The 19,042-nt window shown below is 37.1% G+C and overlaps 1 protein-coding gene across 4 annotated transcripts in view; it reads right to left on the bottom strand.

Annotated features, from left to right (window-relative positions):
* Window positions 1–19,042, bottom strand: part of CC2D2B (coiled-coil and C2 domain containing 2B) — a 96,834-nt gene that overhangs the window by 23,106 nt on the left and 54,686 nt on the right. For 3 of the 4 annotated variants that reach the window (XM_058697294.1, XM_058697291.1, XM_058697293.1), the window contains 6 exons: window positions 15,595–15,687; window positions 15,318–15,409; window positions 13,618–13,788; window positions 12,289–12,385; window positions 11,342–11,451; window positions 5,876–5,969 (listed from right to left, as the gene is read on the bottom strand). In XM_058697294.1, coding sequence (XP_058553277.1) covers window positions 5,876–5,969; window positions 11,342–11,451; window positions 12,289–12,385; window positions 13,618–13,788; window positions 15,318–15,409; window positions 15,595–15,687 — 657 coding nt within the window. The remainder of the gene's footprint in view (window positions 1–5,875; window positions 5,970–11,341; window positions 11,452–12,288; window positions 12,386–13,617; window positions 13,789–15,317; window positions 15,410–15,594; window positions 15,688–19,042) is intronic. The other variant, XM_058697292.1, reaches the window with a different exon arrangement.

Genomic DNA, 19,042 nt, shown 5'->3' with positions numbered 1-19,042 from the left:
TAAGTATAAAAAATCATTTTTTCTTCTTAAAAAGAAACCAGAGTAAACAGAAAGAATATTTTTCTTTCTTTTTAATTTCTTTAAAAGACACTTGACTATTTAAAGCAAAATAATGACCCACTGTGGAGTTTATGGCCTATGTACAGCTATTTACATTATTGTAGTAGATATGCTCAGTGCAGCAAACTTTGAAAATACACTAAAGAATATAGAGAAAATAATAAAAATTACTTTAACTCAACCCCCAAGACATCACAACCACTAACAACATTTTAAAATGTTAAATTGTAGTGAAAATATGTTGAAATGATGAGGACACATTCAGAGGAGAATAGCATCATAGATTGTAGATCAGGGAGAAAAGCAGACTTCGAGTAGAAGTTTGATGGTTTTGCTGACATGACTAAGTTAATTTAAGTGCATGGTGCCAATTAGGAAAAGGTGACCCCCAAGGCTACCTCAACTTAAGCCCTTAAGACCATGCAATTCAGTTTTCTCTGATTTACTTAGTAGTCTTCTGAACCCAGTTCAGTTTTTTTTCTTCCTCCCTCCCTCCCTCTCTCTCTTCCTTCTTTCCTTCCTTCCTCCCTTTCCTTTTTTCTTTCTTTTGTTTAAGTTTATTAGCCCCATTCAGTTTCTAAGAAAGGTTTCTATATTAAGAAGTGATTGCACTGATAGACCAACTCTGACTGCTTGGAATGTTATATTTCTTATGCTAATTGAGAGATTGTTTATTTTTCCCAAGGTCCTGATCAGCTTTATCATGGGAATTTTAGATTTGCAAGACTGGTAAGATTGGTTTGATTTCCCTTTTTTTCTATCCTCACTTTGGCCTTGGATAGAGCCTACCTTACACTTCTAGGAACTTATCATTAAAGAAGTAAACAGGCCATCCTGTTAAAGTAAAAAAGAGACCATCCATCTGTGTGCAAAGAGAAATTAATCATTTTGGTCTGTTTAGAATATTATGATTGATTCTAGGCATGCTTAAGCCCCATCATGGTGCAAATTGGGAAAAGGAATTTGTGATAGTTAATTTTACATGTGACCTTGACTGAACTAAGGGATGCCCACATATGTAAAACACTTTCTTTGGGTGTGTCTGTGAGGGTGTTACTGAAGAGATTTGCACTTGAATCAATAGACTGAGTAAAAATCAGCCCTCACCAATGTGGGCAGAAATCATCCAAACCTCTGAGGACCTGAATAGAACAAAAAGGTGGAGGAAGGGCAAATTCTCTCTTTCTTTTTGAATTGGGACATCCATCTTCTCCTGCTCTCAGACATTGGAGTTCCCGGTTCTCAAGGGCTTCAGACTCTGGAACTTACACCAGCAGTCTCTCAGTCCTCAGGCCTTTGCACTCAAACTGAATTACAGCACTTGCTTTTCTGGCTCTCCAGCTTGCAGATGGCATATTGTGGCATATCTCAGCTTCCATAATCCCATGAGCCAAAAATAAATCTCCTATATCTATATCTATCTCATATATATGATATATCTATATCTATCTCATATATATGATATATCTATATCTATCTCATATATATGATATATCTATATCTATATATCATGTATATCTCTATCTATCTATCCTATTGATTCTGTTTCTCTGGAGAATACTGACTAATACAAAGAAAATTAAAGGGGGAGAGGGGACATATACCATGTATGTGGGATTGGAAAGATCAGTATTATAAAGGTGTCAATTCTAATTAAATTGATCTATGTATTCAATCCATCCTAATAAAAATACTAGCAGGTTTTGTCTTGTTTTTGGAAAGCAATAAACTGATTCTAATATTTATATGGAAATACAAAGGGCTAAGAATAGCCAAAGCAATCTTGAGGAAGAAAAACAAAGCCGAAAAACTTAGATTTCTGGATATCGGAATTTATGACAAAGCTTTAGTAATTAAGACAGTGTGGTATCAATGCAAGGATACATATTAGACTAATAGAACAGAACAGAGTCCAGAAATAAACCCACATTTATACAGTCACCAGATTCATAACAAAGGGTGGCTTTGTAATGCAGTGGGGGAAGGGATGATCTTTTCCATAAATGGTGCTGGGTCAACTGAATATACTTATGGGGAAAAAAATAATCCTGAACCTCTACCTCACAGACACATAAAAATCAATTCTGGTTGGATTTTAAATCTAAATGTGAAAGGTAAAACGATTAAACTTTTAGAAGCAAAAACAGGATAATATCTTCATGATCTAAAGTGGGCAATATTTCTTAAAGAGGACCAAAAAAGTACCACCACTGCATTGCAGTACACTAAGTCAAGATTTTCTGTTCATCAAAAGACACATTAAAAAAGTAAAAAAGTAAAAAAGACAAGCCAGTGTGGGAAAAATACTTGTAAAATGTATATCTGACAAAGTACTCATATCCAGATTGTACACAGAACTGTTAAAAATCAATGAAAAAAAAATGGGCAAAATACTTGAACACACCTTTCACAAAAGAGGATATCAAAATGGCCAATAAACATAGAAAAAAGTGCTCAATTTCATGAGTTATCATGAAAATGAGACTTAAAGCCGTAAGGTGATATGGCTGCTTTCATCAGTGTGTCTGAAATGAAAAAAATCAGACAATGCTAGGTAATGACAAGGATACGATCAACCAGAGCTCTCATAAACTGGTGGTGGGAAGTGTGAATTGACACAACCATTCTGAAAATGGCTTGGCATTAAACAACTAGAGCTGGGCATATGCACAGTCCGAGAGATAGCAATTTTACTCTTTTTTTTTTTTTTTTTCAACGTTTTTTATTTATTTTTGGGACAGAGAGAGACAGAGCATGAACGGGGGAGGGGCAGAGAGAGAGGGAGACACAGAATCGGAAACAGGCTCCAGGCTCCGAGCCATCGGCCCAGAGCCCGACGCGGGGCGCGAACCCACGGAGCGGGAGATCGTGACCTGGCTGAAGTCGGACGCTTAACCGACTGCGCCACCCAGGCGCCCCGCAATTTTACTCTTAACTATATATCCAACAGAAATGCATGGGGCGCCTGGGTGGCGCAGTCGGTTAAGCGTCCGACTTCAGCCAGGTCACGATCTCGCGGTCCGTGAGTTCGAGCCCCGCGTCAGGCTCTGGGCCGATGGCTCGGAGCCTGGAGCCTGTTTCCGGTTCTGTGTCTCCCTCTCTCTCTGCCCCTCCCCCGTTCATGCTATGTCTCTCTCTGTCCCAAAAATAAATAAAAAACGTTGAAAAAAAAAAATTAAAAAAAAAAAAAAAAAAAAGAAATGCAGATGTCCCCAAGACATGTACAATTATATTTATATCAGTGTTAAATATAAGAGCCAACAACTAGAAAGAAACAAATTATCTATCAATAGTAGAATGCATAAAAAAGTTAAGGTACATTCCTACAACAATATAGCATACAGCAATGAGAATCAATGAGCATCATTACAGATGACTTCCACAAACACAGTGCAGAGAGAAATAAATCACTCACAGATGGATGCATAATGGATGATTTCAATCATACAAGATTCGAAAATAAGTGCTACCTAATCTATACTGTTAGAAGCTAAGATAGTTACTCATGGGGAGGAAGGAATTTGGATAGAGCACAAAAGAGGCTTCTAGGATGATACTAGCAATATTTGGTTTCATGATCTGAAGCGCTGACATTTTTTACTTTCTTAGCCTTTTGTCTCCACTATTTATTTCCCCTTGGATGGAAAGCAAAATGTTTGCCAGAATAAGCTTGTCAATACAAATTTAATTAAGAAATCCTAGGTTGAGTCTCTTGCCTCTGAATAATTCAAACTTACCTGAAGTGGTTTGTAAACTCTAGGAAAAGCATGTAATTAAAATTAAACCTCAAAAACAAAAAGTTCTAAAGAGTTATGTTTTTCAAGAATCATAGTTCTGATTATTAAAAATTACAAAAGCACTTTGACTACAATACAATAAAATTAGAATTTGAAATCAAAAGTTACACTAGTCATTTGAAAATACATAAAAACATACTATTAAATAACTAGTAGGTCAAGAGAAAATAATACTACAAAGAAAATAACAAAAAATAAAAATAACCTAATATGAAAGACGTGGCCTAACATATTCTAGAGATAAATTCATGGTCTTAAAATATTTCCATTCCTATGAGAGAGAGATTGGTTCCAAATTCGTCTCAGAAAGAGCCCAGCTCTTTCATCCCCAATGCTAAAAATAGGCCACATTTCTATGAGACTTCCAAGTCCTCAGCTTCCTGCTAACAAGTTAACTAATGAAGGGGGAACCCACAGGAAGTAAGAAATAGTTGATAGCAGGAAGAAAAAATACACAAGGACAAGAGGAAAACTGAAGCATGGGAAGAAACTGTTTTCTAAAGAACAGTGATTGATGATACACCAACACCTTCTTTCAGCGGGGTAGTCATCCTGGGGCTCAGCCTAGGTGGGGTCTTTTATGAGAAAAAGGAATGTTTTGGCCTGTAGTTACCTTGTAACCCAGTGCATGAGAGGAAGGCAAGAACATAGGCCAGGCCCTTTCCTTTCCTAAATAGCAGGCTCATGTTGTCACATAGGTCCTGATACTTAAAGCATATGGATTTCATTCAATAACAACACAAAGCACTTACAAGAATTTAACTATGAATCAAATATTATTCAATTCCTCTCAAACCAGATAATTCACTTCTGAGAGAGAAAGCCTGTTAGGCATTTTTTGGGTTTCCCAAGTTCCACCCATTATCAGTTTATTTTTTTATTTTTATTTTTAATTTTATTTTTTTGAGGGAGAGAGAGAGAATGAGCATGTGTGCACATGTGTGGGGGAGGGGCAGAAGGAGAGGGAAAGAGAGAATCTTAAGCAGGCTTCACACCCAACGTGGAACCCTACTCGGGGCTTGATCTCCCAACCATGAGATCAAGACCTGAGCTGAAATCAAGAGTCAGACACTAAACTGACTGAGCCACCCAAGCTCTCCTTTTTTTTTCTTTCATTATCAGTTTAATCAGAAAACTACTCAGTTCAATTCCTTGGAGAACAGCCATCACCAAATTACTGTTCAATATTTTACCTTTTATGAAGCATTTATGAAGAATTGATAGAAACTATTTTAATAAGAATGTGTGTCCCATCTCCTGGAAAACTGAATTGGAACACAATGACATTATGTTTCTTAGTTCTTATAGAAGACTCATTCCTAAACCATACTTGAAGGTCTAGTTCAACTTCTCTCCCTCTGAGCCCCAGTCCCTAGATAGAATTAATTGCTCCTTCAACAGCACGGCCATAGTATTTGATGAGCATTTATAATAAAGCGTTTAATCAGAGTCCCAAGAGAGGAGGTATAATGGATATGCATCTTTATACTTCTGGTGCCAAGTTTAGTAGGAAGGAAGCTAATATTTATTTGAGAGATTACACTAAGCATTGTTAGGAGCTTTTGCGTATCTATGATGAAGACATTCAGTAATTTAAAAAATCTGATTGACTAGAACTGGGTTTTAGTCCTGTGAATAATTTGATGTCTTTTGCCAAAGTGGTATGTTTTCTTTGATCAGGCAGTGAGAAATACAGAATGCATTTTCATTTCGTTTCAATTTTCTTGGCTCCCAGAAAGCTCACATTTAAATGTAATGTTAAATTGCAGAAACCTACTTCTCCCGAAATCTTGGTATATTTACCCCCTCCACCTCCTCTATGTGGTTTATGATCTCTGATATTTTTTAACTGACTTGTCACATGTCTGATTTTATTTCAAGTTGCCCCAAGTTCTTTTTAGAAAATGTTGGAAAAAGACATTGCATCTAAAAGCAAATTTACAAAGATGTTACTAGGGTTTATTCAGTCTGACCTTAAAATTAGTTCACCATTGATTGTTATAATTATTCTAAATTACCTGTTTTTCAATAATCATTTCATCAAAAATGTTGATATATATATTATCTTTTATTTTAGATAAGCTTGAGAAGCTATAATCATGTCCTGGTGAGCTGTAAATAAAAAAAAAAACATATATAAATTGCTTAACTTGTTTTATAAGAGCATTATTCATAAAGAACCATGTAATTACCTGTGTTCTTTTCTTTTACAAAGTGTAGGCTAAGAAAAAGCTATGTGTTTTGCAGATGACTGTTATCTTCCTTTAAGCCAGTATGTGCTTTGTAATTTATCCTGTACCTCTCTTGAGGTAATTTGCATTAAAAGTGTTTCAATGTCAAGCAGGAAGACTTTTACTACAGCAATCCATTGCAAACAAATTATCCAAAGTATGGTGTATTAAGATTGTCCAAATAATCTTAAATTCTGCTGTCTTCTGCTAGTTCCCACATACAGTTAAACTGCTCTTTTGCTGTCAGCTAAAAAATACGACTGCTTAACCATAAAGCTTTTTTTCTTTCCTGCATTTATTTTCTCCAACTAGAAACTGGGACAGAGGAATGCATTTGCAAGCTGTCTGTTGATGGTTTACTTGACTAGATACATTTCTGGAGGTAGTGAAAGGAGAGTGTGGTATACCACAAGCAATGAACTTTCTTCACTCTTAGCTCCAGCTTGTGCATGCAATCTTGACCATGATCAAACTTCTAACAGCTCAGAGAAGTTAAATAACTTGCTTGAGAAAATACCACTAGCAAATGACAGAGCTCCTACCTGAACTCATTTCACTATACCAACTGCCACTGATAATATTATTGAAGCTTGTTGCTAAGGAAGCAACTATTTCAAAGGATCTCTGACAGTTTCTGTACCTTTCTGAGACCTACAGTCAGTGACAATTGAAAAATGTAAGTTGAAATTACAGAACAGTTTGAAGTTTCCTTATATTTTTAAGTGATAAGCTGACTTCCCTACCCTACTCCTCCAGAGTTCCTTTTCATGTTGCAAAGGCTTATGACAGGACAGAGGAGGCCATGAATACTTACAGAACTACACTAGTAGGAGAAATGATAACTGTCATCCTCAAACATTTTTGAGTGTGTCAACTTAGCATGTTCCTTCAATCATTCAAGTCCGGCATTGTCCTGCATTTTGTATTCTACTCAAAACTTACTCAAATTTCACAATTTCTCCTCCACAGTAGAGCTCACAAGGCTAATAACTATCTACTATTTATTTATTATTACTATCTATCCCATTTGCATGTGGTCTTTATTCACTAAAATGTCCTGTGGGGAAGGGAACAGAGCTCTGGTATGTCATGGAACGAAAAGTGGGTAACTGAATGGTTGTGCCTTAGCTGAACCCTCTGATCTACTTGGTTGTTCTCTAAATGTGTTCCTGGCTTATCTCGCTGCTGTAACTGCAAATACTCTACAGCCTTCTTCTCTTCAGTTCACTTGTAAGTTTATTTATCTTACAATTTTGTGTTCTCCTAAATCCTTTTATTTAATACAGTGACACCATCAAAGAACCATGCCAATAGTCAGGCACCACATGATCTGTAGAACTTGAGGGAGATTGGCAGGAGAAGGGGGAAAGGGCACCAGGACAAGAGAAAGGAGTTTGATAATGGATGTAGTTGCCAGTTCTCTATATTACTTTCACCCCAGTGAGAGCTAAAGATACATAGGAAGTGACAACTGAAAATTGCTTATTGAGTTTAGAGAACAATTTTAAATTCTATGTTTCAAATTTGTCTTGATCAATGTACCTTATTTCCAATAACAAAACCTATTTACATAGATTTAGCATCAAACATAAATCTTGAGAAAGACGAACAAACCTGAAGGCATCCAACATCCTGATTTCAAAATACATTACAAACTACAGTAATCAAAATATTATGGTACTGGCATTGAGACAGACATACAGACCAATGGTACAGAATGGAGAGCCCAGATATAAATCCCCGCATCTATATTGGGTCAACCGAACTTTGACAAGGATGTCAAGAATACACAATGTGGAAAGAATAGTCTCTTCAACAAATGGTATCAATAAAACTATCAACATGCAAAAATAGTCAAATTGGACCCTTGTTTTATACCACACACAAAAATCAATTCAAAATGGATTGAAGACTTAAAATTAAAGACTTAAAACTGTAAAGCTCCTAGAAGAAAACACAAGAGAAAAGCTTCATGGCATATGTTGTGGCAATGATTTCATTTCATAGATATGACGCCAAAGCACGGGCAATAAAAACAAAAATAATCAAGTGGAAATATATCAAAATGTAAATCTTCAACACAGCAAAGGAAACAATCATCGAAGTGAAAAGGCAATGTATGGCATGAGAGAAAATATTTATAAACCTTATGTATTATAAAGGGTTAATCTCCAAAACATATGAGGGACTCATACAACTCAATAATAAATTAATAATCCAATTTTAAAATATGCTGAAACTTGAGTAGACATTTTTCAAAGAAGATCTACAATGACCAACAAGTATATGAAAAAATGCTCAGGGCGCCTGGCTGGCTCGGTCACTAGAGCATGCACTCTTTGCATCGGGTTATAAATTCAAGCCCCAAGCTGGGTGTAGAGGTTACTTAAAAAATAAAATAAAATAAAATCTTTAAAAAAAAAGCTCAATAATTGTTAACCAATAATAAAATGCTCACTAATAATCAGGGAAATGCAAATCAAAACAGCAATGAGATACCACCTCACACCTGGACAAATTTTTTGGCTTTGTTTTTAACAAAAAAGGAAAGATGACAAGTGTTAGTAAAGATGTGGAAAGCTGGAATCCTTGCATGCTGCCAGTAGGAACGCAAAACAATGCAGCTGCTATGGAAAATGGAGGTTCTTCAAAAAAATTAAAAACAGATTTGCCATCTGATCTAGCAATCCCATTTCTGGGCATCTATCCAAAAGAACTGAATCAAAGAGATGTTAGCACTCTTATGTTTATTGTAGCGCAGACAATAGTCAAGATACGAAAATATCCTAAATGTCTGTTGACAGATGAATGGATAAAGCTAATGTGCTACACACACAATGAAATAAATACTATTCACCCTTAAAAAATAAGGAAATTCTGCAATATGCGACAACATGGATGAACCTTGAGGACCTTATGCTAACTAAAATAAACCAATAAACCAGTCACCAAAAGACAAGTACTGAATAATTCCACTTATATGAGACATCTAAAACAGTCAACTTCAAAAAATCAAAGAGTGGAATGTTAGTTGCCAGGGCCTGGGAGAGGCAAATGGGGAGTTACTAATCAATAGGCATCAAGTTTCAGTTAAGCAAGACGAGTAAGTTCTAAAGATCTGCTGTGCAACATTGTACCTACAGCCAACAGTAATATACTGCACACTTTATTTATTTATTTATTTATTTTTTAAACTTTCTTTTTTTTTAACGTTTTATTTATTTTTGAGACAGGGAGAGACAGAGCATGAACAGGGGAGGGTCAGAGAGAGGGAGACACAGAATCTGAAACAGGCTCCAGGCTCTGAGCTGTCAGCACAGAGCCTGACGCGGGGCTCGAACTCACGGACCATGAGATCATGACCTGAGCCGAAGTCGGCCGCTTAACCGACTGAGCTACCCAGGCGCCCCAATATACTGCACACTTTAAAGGTTAATGGGGTAGGATTCATGTGAAGTGTTATTTCTACATTAAAAAAAAAATTAGTAGACCTTGAGTAAAGCAAATTACCTTCTGTAGTGCTGACTCACGTGATTGTGGGGTATGCAAGTCCAAAATCTGCAGGGTAGACCAGCAGGCTGGAGGCCCAGGGAAGAGTTGCAGTTTGAGTCTCCCTAGGGGGAGGTAAGTCTTTTTCCTGTTAAGCCTTCAACTGATTGGATAAGGCCTACCCATAGGTTAATGCAATGACATTCTGGAAAAGGGAAAAAGCTATGGAGGCAGTAAAAATGTCAGTGGTTGCTAGAGGTCCCAGGGGAAGGATGAAGGGATGAATAGATGAAACAGAGAATATTTTTAGGGCAGTAATACAATGCTGTATGATATTATAGTGGTGGGTTCATGTCCTTATACATTTGCCAAAACCCATAAAATGCACAACATGAGAGTGAACTCTCAAGTAATGGTTGATAATGATGTGTCAACGGTGGTTCATGGATTGTAACAAACATACCACACTGATGCTGAGGGAAGCTGTATGTGTGTGTATTGTGGGAAGGGTGTATATGAGAACTCTCTGCACTTTCTACTCAAGTTTACTGTGAGCCTAAAACTGCTCTAAAAAGTAGTCTATTGATTTTTTTTAAATGGGGAAAAAACTCAATCTCATTAGAGAACAGGGAATGTAATTTAAACCACAATGATAATATCATTTTAGATCTATCATATTGGAAAACATAATTTTAAAAGTACAAAATATTATTGAAGATACGACACACAATAGAACTTTTGTATATTGCTATTGGGAGTGTATATTGGTACAGTCACTAGAAAACAGTTTGGTATTATCTAGTAAAGCTGAAGCTGAATTCAACTATAACCTAGCAATTCTACTCCTGGACATATATCCTAGAGCAGAGGTTCTCAAAGTATCTCCTCACTAAGTAGCATCAGTAACACCTGGGAACTTGTTGGAAATGGAATCATCAAGACCTACCCCAGACCTACTGAATTAGAAACTATGAAGGTGGGGCCCAGCAATGGTTTAAGAAGCCATACAGGTGACTCTAAGGCACAAAAACGTTTGAGCACTACTGTCTTAAAAAGAAACTCTTGCACGTGTGCTCCAGAAGACAAGTACAAGAATGTTCAGAGCAACATTACTTGCAATAGAAAAAGCCTAAAACAAGAAAAATGTGTATCACCAGGAAAAAGTAGAAAAAATTATGGCATTTTAGTCCAGTAGGATACTATCTAGAAATGAAAATAAAAGAAGGAAGGAAAGAAAAGAGGAAGAGGGGAGAAGAGGTAGCAAAGAAAGAAAGAAAATAGAAGGGAGGAAGCAGGGGAGAGGAAAGCTATGAGTATGAACACAGATGAATCTCTCAAAATAACTGAGAGCGAATAAACAAGATTGCAAAAGATGATTCAATTTATATAAACATCCACAAGTAAATAATACATAGTTAGGGATAAATATTAATGATATAAAATCATAAAGAGAGGGAATGTTAACACAGATTAGTGGTTGTTACCTCCAGGGGGGAGGAGAGGGAATACGATGAGGTCCTGGCCTTCAAAGGTAATGGTCATATTCTATTTAAGCTGGATGGCCAATACACGGGTATTCCTACTATCATTTTTCCTCAGAACTTACATTTGCATATATATTCATGCCTCTCTAAGAAATATTTCATAATTTAAAAGCTTAAAAAAGAAATCATATCTCAATCATTATTTTTGATAAAAGGCGTAAGAAAACAATTTTGTTATTGCTCGTTTTTAGAAGCTGAAGAGAAATAGATTCCAACCTACATAAAATCTACTTTAATTTCTTCGTTCCAGCATGGATGAGATCCACTTGCAGTACTGGTTCGGTATGCAGTGTGTTGAAAGGAAACTTCCACAAAAGGGTATATAGTACCCTGAAACACATAATAAACACTAACTAGATTTTTGAAATATTTTATAAAGCTGGTAAAAGGGAGAAGGCTAGGACATTACTTGGTTACTGACTGACAACTGGATGGCTTACTTTTTCCAGGTTTTCAAACAGCCAGTAGTGGTTCATTCATTTAATAAATATTTATTGGTCCTATTCAATATCAGGTACTTTTCTAGGATCAAAAGATAAATGGAACTTACCTTCAAGGATTGTATAGCCTATCAGGGGAAGTTACACAGGTAAACAAATAAAATTGCAATGAAATGTGAAAAATAAAAGAAATATATTCAAGGTAGAATAGTTACTCAGGAAGGCCAATGATTAATTTTCTGGGGTAAGGAAAAGGAGAACTTCACAGAGAAAACATGTTTGAGCTCTGAAATGTTAAGTAGGAAGTTTCATGTGGCCAATAACATGGAGCTGTGTGGAGGCCATTCCAGGTAAAGGAAAGGGCAAGAGACCTTCTAGAAGCAGAAATATATGATATGATATGATATGATATGATATGATATGATATGATATGATACTGCCATGGGGTGGAGAGTGATGTGGCTGATTTGTAGGTAAGGGCCAGATCATCACAGATTTTTGTAGGTATTCTAAAGGAGCTTGTACCTTATTCTGTAGGCCCTGAGAGCAGGGGAGCATGGAATGAATTGGTTAGGATTACATTTTATAAAGAGCACCTTCATTGCGTTATAGAAAGTCAACTGGAAGCTCAAGACGCTAGAGATGGAGAGGCCAGATAGCAGCCAGTCACAATTCAGGGCAAACATAATCAAAATTGAACTTTATAGAAGTGTTATTAAATACTTACCTCATTTAAGATCTCATCTGAAGATATTGATTTGACTGTTTCCTTATGTCTGAGGTGAGATACGGATGATATCAAATAAGTGGGCAGATCCAAGGCTCTTCAGGAAAAACGAGTTAGAGGTAAACACTTTAAGTAATTTTAACATTAGTGTTGGTGGGAATCAGTAGCGTTTTGCCTATGTTCATGGAGATAAAGAATTCAGTTACCCTGGATCTGAAAATTTGCTTTGTATCTTCTTATCATAGGTGGTTAGAGCTAAACATTTGATAATCACTATTCTGGAAGACTGGCTCCTAAGTGCGGAACTATGTATTGGATCCAGTTTGTGATAAGTTTTCACTGGACTTTGCAAAGGAGAAAAATAAGGTAAGCGATACATGGAGATTATATCCTTCCTGTTTTAGGTATTATAATATTCTGTCTTTTACAAATTGATGATAACAGAAAATGGTGGTGATTTTATGATGTCCTTATTTCATAAAAGGTAGCCTTTGAAATGTGCATTTGTTTTGAGAACATCAGTTCTATTAGATAAATAAGGATGTAGTTTATAAAACATAGGAAAAACTTTTGAGAGGTTTTATAAATTAGGTTTTATAGATAATCTATAGATTAGTACCCAGTAAGCAAAATATTTTCTCACATGTAGAAATCATGGGATGTGGTTAACATAAGACAAAAAGAGCACATAGGTGTTAAACATAGGAAGGGATACTTAATATTCCTGAGATACCTGGGTTCTAAATATCCGTAATATACGATTCGTACATGAGACTAAATATATAAGACACTCAATATTCAGGATACACTAAATATACATGAGCATTTAATATTCATGATGCCTTAATTTGGCCACTAAATGGCAATGTCTATTCTGGCCCCACATATCCTTGGCTCAAGAAACATAAATAAAACACAGAGAGTGCCTGCAGAAGAGTTGGGTAAGATCTGATTTTTGCAGAGGTCAACCAAAATGACAAGTCCCAGACAGAGCCCACTTTCAATACTAAGAGGGACCAGTGGCAGAGAACAGTGCACTTGGCAAGAGCAGCATCACAAGTTTCCACAACAGGGAATAGGGACAAAGGTATTTATTTGATATGTCACCCCAAAATACACATGCTGAAGTTACTTTGTGCATCTCAAACTTCTGAAAACTCTTAAGACATGGCAATGACAGTATGACTATCCAAATGAAGACTTCAGCTTTCATTCCATTTCTGTATATGGAGCATTAAAAAAGTGCAGAGTTTTACACGTAGGACAGTTTGGAAATTATATTTAAGACAGAGCTTTTGCAACTGTAAAAACTGGTGCACACTGTCTTACCTATTAACTGTTGTGTTTCTGGTAGGAATATTGTAAGCCCGCAGTATTCTAACAAGAATCTTAATATCTCCATCACAGATAGTCTGTGCGGCCACCTTTCTCCTTTCTTTCCTCTGAGGCTTTAACTTTCTTTGTCGTTCAACAAGCTTACAAACTGCATATGTCAACTGGCTAAAGAGTAAAAAAGTGATCATCCGCATATACACAAGATTACTTTGTTTTAAAAGACATCAATTTTTAAAGTTAACTATTGTAAATAAGGCCATTATTCTGAACCTATATGTTCTCCATTGTGGAGCGGATACAGAGTTGTCTTAAACCGAAGCAAAGAAGCTTTTTTGGAGCATAGAAGAGATGCTATGCTCACTGTCATGTTATGAGAAAATGTGATTGCTCCATGCCCTTTGGGTACATGGTCCAAGAAAAGACAAGGAGAGGTAATTCCACAAAACATGATGTTCTTTCAGAATATTATTCATTTTTCAGGAATTGCTCTCTTGAAAGTGGTTAGACACTAAACTTTTCTGCATGGCTTTGAGACAGGAGTTAGTTACACAGGCTGCCAACACAAATCCATGGAATTATAGCTTTATGGCCACACGCATCCTCCCCCCCCCAAAAAAAAAATGAAAATAAAATACAATAGATTTCTGCATCCAAACCAATTTAAAACCTTATTAGTAGCATTAGGAATCTGCATGTGGCCCCAGGGAAGGTTCCCAGAAACATGGCATGCATAGTCCCGGTCCCACCGCTAAGTTTCAGAGACAGAATGATATAAGAATTGAGTTCAACCAAAGGCTCCCCCAACTGCTGTCTGTGGATCACAGCACCCATGTATGGTTGAGGATTCAGTTTTGAAAGGGGAAGATTGTAGGCTTAATGTGTGGTGCTGCCAGCAGTGACTTTTCCAGTAGCGGTTCCAGGACAGGAAAATCTTAGGACAAAACTAATTTGGGACAAAGGTATTTCTTTTCTCGCCTAAAAACAATCAATAAGGAGAGGGTTAAAAACAAATACTACCGGGGCACCTGGGTGGCTCAGTCAGCTAAAGCGTCCAATTACGGCTCAGGTCATGGTCTCATGGCTGTTGGGTTCAAGCCCCACAACAGGCTCTGTGCTGACACCTCAGAGCCTAGAGCCCCCTTCAGATTCTGTGTGTGTGTGTGTGTCTCTCTGCCCCTCCCCGGCTTGTGCTTTCTCTCAAAAAATAAACATTAAAAAAATTAAAATGCTATGCAATTGAAAATACATATCATATAGATATGTCCAAAGTGCAATTTTAAATAACCAAAAAAAAAAAAAAAAAAACCTAATAAAAAAATAACAAAATGGGGCGCCTGGGTGGCTCAGCTGGTTAAGCATCCAACTTTGGCTTAGGTCATGATCTCATGATTCGTGGGTTAGAGCTCCACATCAGGCTCTGTGCTGATAGCTCAGAGCCTGGAGCCTGTTTTGGATTCTGTGTCCCCCTCTCTCTCTGCTCCTCCCCCGGCTCACACTCTGCCTCTCTCTCTCTCAAAAATAAATACACATTAAAAAAATTAATAATATATTTTAATTCACTATATTTCACTTTAAGCTTTGTAAATGCATCCTTTGCATGTAACTTAATATTAGAACAGAGAACATAGAGAAATTTGAAGGCATTATCTTACAGCTTTATATTTCATATTTAAATAATAATTTTTACTATGTACCTTGCAGATACAATTTCTTCATAATCAGCCACAACATCCGATAAGTTAACTTTGCTAACTTTGACAATTCTTTTCATTATCAACTTTTTCATCTACAAAAAAATAAATTTAATTTAAAGAAATAACAGTTTCTATTTGAAGATTAAGTATTTACAATGGTAATGGTGCCACTATTTTTCACTCCTATTTTTTGCAAGCAATGAATGGAAAAGGAGATTAGGAGGATTTCACAAAAGTGAATGCAAACATATTAATGATACTATTTTGCCATTGTTACCTTTTTCAGAAAATTGGCAGAATTAATCCGTTGTGCAGTAATAGAATTGACATCTGAAATGGGGATATCCTTCTCTATCTGAGTTTCATGTTCCTAAACAGAGAATTAAGTTAGTTTCACCTCTTCAATGTCACGGAGCTCAGCTATGATACACTGCAATAAAATATTAAATGTTCACTTTGGTTCATGGATAGGAGACGCTGGAAATCACTGAGCATTAGCTAAAAAGAGCTTTTGATTCTTTTGTTTGCTTCTAGGATAAAGTCCATTCATCTTTTAAAATAGAGTAATGTTGAGGAAAAAATTACGATTGAGAAATTATGAAAAAATGTGAAGATTATTGAGAAACGTTCTTTATGCATATATTTACCTGGCAATCACTGAAAATAAAACATATAGGAAATAGTATAGTATCAATAACTTTAATTTTTAATTTATAACCTTATTTAAAAAAAAAATTTAAAGTAAACCCTACACCCAATGTGGGGCTCGAACTCACAACCCCAAGATCAAGAGTTGCATGTTCCACTGACTAAGCCAGCCAGGTGCCCCTTAACTTCTAGCTTTAAAAAGTTAATGATAGGAAGATGGCGGCGTAGGAGGACGCTGAGGTCAACGCGTCCTGCGGATCACTTAGATTCCACCCACACCTGCCTAAATAACCCAGAAAATCGCCAGAAGACTAGCAGAACGGATTCTCCAGAGGCAAACGTAGACAAGAGGCCCACAGAAGAGGGGCCCCTCCCGAAGCAGATCTCCGAAGGAAAAGCCAGCTGAGCCTGCCCCTCCTGCTCCCATGCACCTTGCGGATCCACCCCAGCTAATATGCCAGATCCCCAGCACCACAAGCCTGGCAGTGTGCAAGTAGCCCAGATGGGCCACGCCACCCCACAGTGAATCCCACCCCTAGGAGAGGGGAAGAGAAGGCACACACCAGTCTGACTGTGGCCCCAGCAGTGGGCTGGGGGCAGACATCAGGTCTGACTGTGCCCACCAACGCAAGTTATTCAAGACAGCACAGGGGAAGTGGCCCCGCAGTCCCGCACCACTCCAGGGACTATCCAAAATGATGAAACGGAAGAATTCCCCTCAAAAAAACATCCCGGAAAAAACGACAGCTAATGAACTGATCAAAAACGATTTAAACAATATAACAGAAAGTGAATTTAGAGTAATAGTCATAAAATTAATCGCTGGGCTTGAAAACAGTATAAAGGACAGCAGAGAATCTATTGCTACAGAGATCAAGGGACTAAGGAACAGCCAGGAGGAGCTAAAAAAATGCTATTAATGATCTGCAAAATAAAATGGAGACAACCTTGGCTCGGATTGAACAGGCAGAGGAGAGAATAGGTGAACTAGAAGATAAAATTATGGAAAAAGAAGAAGCTGAGAAAAAGAGAGGTAAAAAAATCCAGGAGTATGAGGGGAAAATTAGAGAACTAAGTGATGCACTAAAGAGAAATAATCTACGCATAATTAGTATTCCAGAGGAGGAAGAGAGAGGGAAAGGTGCTGAAGGTGTATTTGAAGCAATAATAGCTGAGAACTTCCCTGATCTGGGGAAGGAAAACGGCATTGAAATCCAAGAGGCACAGAGAACCCCCTTCAGATGTAACTTGAATCGATCTTCTGCACGACATATCACAGTGAAACTGGCAAAATACAAGGATAAAGAGAAAATTCTGAAAGCAGCTAGGGATAAACGTGCTCTAACATATAAAGGGAGACCTATAAGACTCGTGACCGATCTCTCCACTGAAACTTGGCAGGCCAGAAAGGAATGGCAGGAGATCTTCAATGTGATGAACAGAAAAAAATATGCAGCCGAGAATCCTTTATCCAGCAAGTCTGTCATTTAGAATAGAAGGAGAGATAAAGGTCTTCCCAAACAAACAAAAACAGAAGGAATTCATCACCACTAAATCAGCCCTACAAGAGATCCTAAGGGGGATCCTGTCAGACAAAATACCAGAGACATTGCTACAAGCATGAAACCTATGGACATCACAATGACTCTAAACCCATATCTTTCTATAATAACACTGAATGTAAATGGACTAAATGTGCCAACCAAAAGACATAGGGTATCAGAATGGATAAAAAAACAAGACCCATCTATTTGCTGTCTACAAGAGACTCATTTTAGACCTGAGGACACCTTCAGATTGAGAGTGAGGGGATGGAGAACTATTTATCATGCCACTGGAAGTCGAAAGAAAGCTGGAGTAGCCATACTTATATCAGACAAACTAGACTTTAAATTAAAGGCTGTAACAAGAGATGAAGAAGGGCATTATATAATAATTACAGGGTCTATCCATCAGGAAGAGCTAACAATTATAAATGTCTATGTGCCGAATACAGGAGCCCCCAAATAGATAAAACAATTACTCACAAACATAAGCAACCTTATTGATAAGAATGTGGTAATCGCAGGTGACTTTAACACTCCACTTACAGAAATGGATAGATCATCTAGACACACGGTCAATAAAGAAACAAGGGCCCTGAATGATACATTGGATCAGATGGACTTGACAGATATATTTAGAATTCTGCATCCCAAAGCAACAGAATATACTTTCTTCTTGAGTGCACATGGAACATTCTCCAAGATAGATCAAATACTGGGTCACAAAACAGCCCTTCATAAGTATACAAGAATTGAAATCATACCATGCATACTTTCAGACCACAATGCTATGAAGCTTGAAATCAACCACAGGAAAAAGTCTGGAAAACCTCCAAAAGCATGGAGGTTAAAGAACACCCTACTAAAGAATGAGTGGGTCAATCAGGCAATTAGAGAAGAAATTAAAAAATATATGGAAACAAACGAAAATGAAAATACAACAATCCAAACGCTTTGGGATGCAGCGAAGACAGTCCTGAGAGGAAAATACATTGCAATCCAGGCCTATCTCAAGAAACAAGAAAAATCCTAAATACAAAATCTAACAGCACACCTAAAGGAAATAGAAGCAGAACAGCGAAGACAGCCTAAACCCAGCAGAAGAAGAGAAATAATAAAGATCAGAGCAGAAATAAACAATATAGAATCTTAAAAAACTGTAGAGCAGATCAACGAAACCAACAGTTGGTTTTTTGAAAAAATAAACAAAATTGATAAACCTCTAGGCAGGCTTCTCAAAAAGAAAAGGAAGATGACCCAAATAGATAAAATCATGAATGAAAATGGAATTATTACAACCAATCCCTCAGAGATACAAGCAATTATCAGGGAATACTATGAAAAATTATATGCCAACAAACTGGACAACCTGGAAGAAATGAACAAATTCCTAAACACCCACACGCTTCCAAAACTCAATCAGGAGGAAATAGAAAGCTTGAACAGACCCATAACCAGCGAAGAAATGGAATCAGTCATCAAAAATCTCCCAACAAGTAAGAGTCCAGGACCAGATGGCTTCCTAGGTTCTAC

The sequence above is a fragment of the Neofelis nebulosa genome, chromosome 13, assembly GCF_028018385.1.
Source record: "Neofelis nebulosa isolate mNeoNeb1 chromosome 13, mNeoNeb1.pri, whole genome shotgun sequence".
Taxonomy (NCBI): domain Eukaryota; kingdom Metazoa; phylum Chordata; class Mammalia; order Carnivora; family Felidae; genus Neofelis; species Neofelis nebulosa.
This window is presented reverse-complemented; position numbering and strand designations above follow the sequence as displayed.